The 3,058-nt window shown below is 66.1% G+C and overlaps 1 protein-coding gene across 1 annotated transcript; it reads left to right on the top strand.

Moving 5' to 3' along the window:
- The first annotated feature begins 615 nt into the window (after positions 1–615).
- SMIM32 (small integral membrane protein 32) lies at positions 616–2,572 on the top strand. The gene has a single exon (XM_027076630.2). It carries the CDS (start codon positions 1,508–1,510, stop codon positions 1,817–1,819), a length of 312 nt encoding a protein of 103 aa, XP_026932431.1. The 5' UTR covers positions 616–1,507; the 3' UTR covers positions 1,820–2,572.
- Positions 2,573–3,058: the final 486 nt, after the last annotated feature.

Below are 3,058 nucleotides of genomic sequence, written 5' to 3'. Positions count from 1 at the left end.
CCTCGGGAGAGTGACCAGGCAACAGAGCTGAGACTACGGCGAGGGGTGAGGTCTCTAGGGTGCAGAACTTCACAGCTTCATGCCCCAGGCCTCTCACCCGCCTCCCGGTAATTCTGGTCCTGTCGGACGATGACAGTCCAGGCTGACCAGTGCTTCTAGAGAAGTGCAGGGGCTACCTTAGCCAGGGCAACACCTCCCATTCTAGTCTGGGGGGGGGGGGGGCGGGGGCTTGAACAGTTTCTCAAAGGAAGAGAGGAATTTGGACCAGGAGAATCCCTCAGTCCCCCTGACTGCTCACTTCTGTTCTGGCCACAAAGCCTTTGCCTGGAATGGCAAGGGCACGTGGGCTATCGCCACTATCGCAGCCTCCTCTGCCCCCTGTGCCAGAGCAGAGCTGGCTCACAGTTTGGGGGGGGGCACATGTGCCCCAAGGGCACAGCTAGAGAGGCGCCTGGGCCCATGCAACCAGTCCCAACTAGTCTCGGAGCGCCTCTGCCACCGCCCGGGCCTCCCCCAGAGGCAGTGTGCCCTGCCTGAGCTACCCAGCAGCCAGTGGGGCTCCGCGCCCACCCGGCCTCACCGGGAGGGAGGATATCGAGGAGAACGAAAGCAGGTGTCCACGTCCAGCCGCGCCCTGCCTCTGAGTCGGTCTGCTGTCCACAAGTCTGTTTTGCGCGTGTCTCTGTTCACAGGTCTGTAACCGTTTCTTTGCCCGTCAGTCTTTCTGTGACCCTGTTTTTCCTCCCTCCCTCTCTCTGTGTGTCCCTCTGGCCGTAAGTGATGTGAGGCCGGGCCGGGGCAGTCGCAGCGTGTCCCCTCTCGCCCTCATTGGTTGGCAGCCGCTCCCCGGGGGCAGCCGCTGTCAGTCCCGCCCCCCCCCTCCCGTCCCCCGCCCGGGACCTGAGCGCGCTCAGAGCCGCCTCGGAGCGCAGTCTCCTGCTGAAGACAGGAGCGAAGCAGCCAAAGCGAGTGGGGACAGACTCGCCGCACACCGGGCATCTGAACAGGGACTCGCGGCTGCAGGACCGCCTGCTCCGAGACGCAGCAGCCGCGGCGGCGCCGGAGGACTCCCGCCACCCGCCCTCGGTGCACCTGGCGTCCCGGCGCCGAGCAGGCACCCGAGCTGTGGCCGCACTCCCCGGGCGCCTCCCGCCGCCGCTGCAGCCTGGGGGAGCCCAGAGCCCGGAGCTCAGCAGAGCTGGGGGCCGGAGCCGAGAGCGCGGCTGCAAAACCGCAAGCCGGGTGATTGGGCACCGCGGGTGGCGACGGCAGGACACAGGGAAAGCCCGAGGGTCGCGCACTTGGGGCCGCCCGGCTGCGACCTGCAGGGACGGCCGCTGAGCGCGGAGGCGAGGGAGCGGCGCGGCCCCGGCTGACCTGAAGGCACCGGCTCCCGGTCAGGTGCGCGCAGCAGGGCGGGAGGGGCGCGCCATGGAGGCGCCCGGAGGCGCTGGTCCGCGCGACACCAAGTGAGGCGGCCCGGCCGGGGTCGGCGGCCTCGCGGGTCATGTACGGCGACGTGTTCAACGCCACGGCCGGCCCGGAGGCGGCTGGAGGCGGCGCGCTGGCCCTGGCGGCCACGGTCAAGGCAGAGGGCGCTTTGCCGCTGGAGCTGGCCACGGCGCGCGGCATGCGGGACGGCGCGGCCACAAAGCCCGACCTGCCCACCTACCTGCTGCTCTTCTTCTTGCTGCTGCTGTCTGTGGCGCTCGTCGTCCTCTTCATAGGCTGCCAGCTGCGCCACTCGGCCTTCGCCGCGCTGCCCCACGACCGTTCGCTGCGCGACGCCCGCGCGCCCTGGAAGTCGCGGCCGGTGTAGCTGCGGGGTGAGCCAGAGCCGGCCGGCGCAGTGTCCCGGTCTCACCCCCGGCCGCCGGTAGGAGCGGGGCAGGGCTAGCCCGACGCCGGGGGTCGCTGGCCCCTGGGCACGCCGCGCCCTGATCCAAAGACCCTTTACGACCTCGAGCGGCAAGGCGGGCGTAAAGGGAGTCGGAGGCTTCGCGGGCTGCGTAGGGTCCCGATCCCAGCAGCCGCGGGCTTCCAAGGTTCTGATCCCCTGGAGGAGTCTCCTCCCCCTCCCCGGACAGCGGGTCTAGCCGGGGTGCCTTCCTGGAAGACGGCGCGCCAGCCCAGACGCAGGAGCCTTCCCCACCGCCTGCTGACTCCCTTACTTTGCGCAACGGAGGGGCAGGCATGGCTCGGCGAGAGCGTAACTAGCCAGGGGGGCTGCCTAATCCAGACTCCCTGGCCGGGTGGCTGTCTTCCCGCGGCTGCTACCGCCTCTTCCACCCCTCGCCACCGAGGACCCCAGTCCCCCGAGAATCCGAGAGTGAACCCAGCCGGACTTGCAAATGATGGCCTTTGGGGGCTGCGTCCCCTCGGGGAAGTGAGGGGATGCTGACTTTAAGTAGGTCTCGCTCAGGGCCAAGGGTTCAGTTTTCTTTGTGGGCACGGGAGGGGAAGCTAGTCTAGAGGCACAGGGTCGCACCTGCAGCACCCTGTGGTCGGAGATCCGCGTCCCGCATCTCTAGGGACCACGTTTGTACAATAAAACCTCACCGAATTGGACCCAGTGCTGAGTACGCTCTGGTCATTGGTCGCGCCACTTTGGAAAGAGGGTTAAGGGCAGAGCTAGCGGGCAACACTCAAGCTCAATCTGCCTCCTACTTCGCCGTGAGCCAGATCAGTTTTAATGATACTTTCTCCTCTCTAGCTTTTACTCGGGGTCAATCAGGTAGTTGCTCTGTGAAGTGTTTTCTCAGAGCCCCTCTCAAAAAAAAAAAAGGAATTGCTGCCTTATCTGCAGAAAAAAATCCCTGTAAAGGCTCCATGGAGACCTTCTCCACAGGGCAGTTGCTTCCACCTGGCCCTCTCTTTTGCTCTCAGAGCCTTTTGGACCTGAACCCTTCTAAGAGCCAGTTGTAGACCAGCACCATGTGGTGATGGAAGGGCCTAAGGGTCCAGCAATGGGATCAGCTGCTCACGGCTTCTTCCCACAGTAGGCAGGGGCCAGCGCTGGAGAACATGGGGTTGGGGGGGGGGGGGTGGTGCAAGGAGC

The sequence above is a fragment of the Acinonyx jubatus genome, chromosome A1 (assembly GCF_027475565.1).
Source record: "Acinonyx jubatus isolate Ajub_Pintada_27869175 chromosome A1, VMU_Ajub_asm_v1.0, whole genome shotgun sequence".
In the NCBI taxonomy this organism is placed as follows: domain Eukaryota; kingdom Metazoa; phylum Chordata; class Mammalia; order Carnivora; family Felidae; genus Acinonyx; species Acinonyx jubatus.
This window is presented reverse-complemented; position numbering and strand designations above follow the sequence as displayed.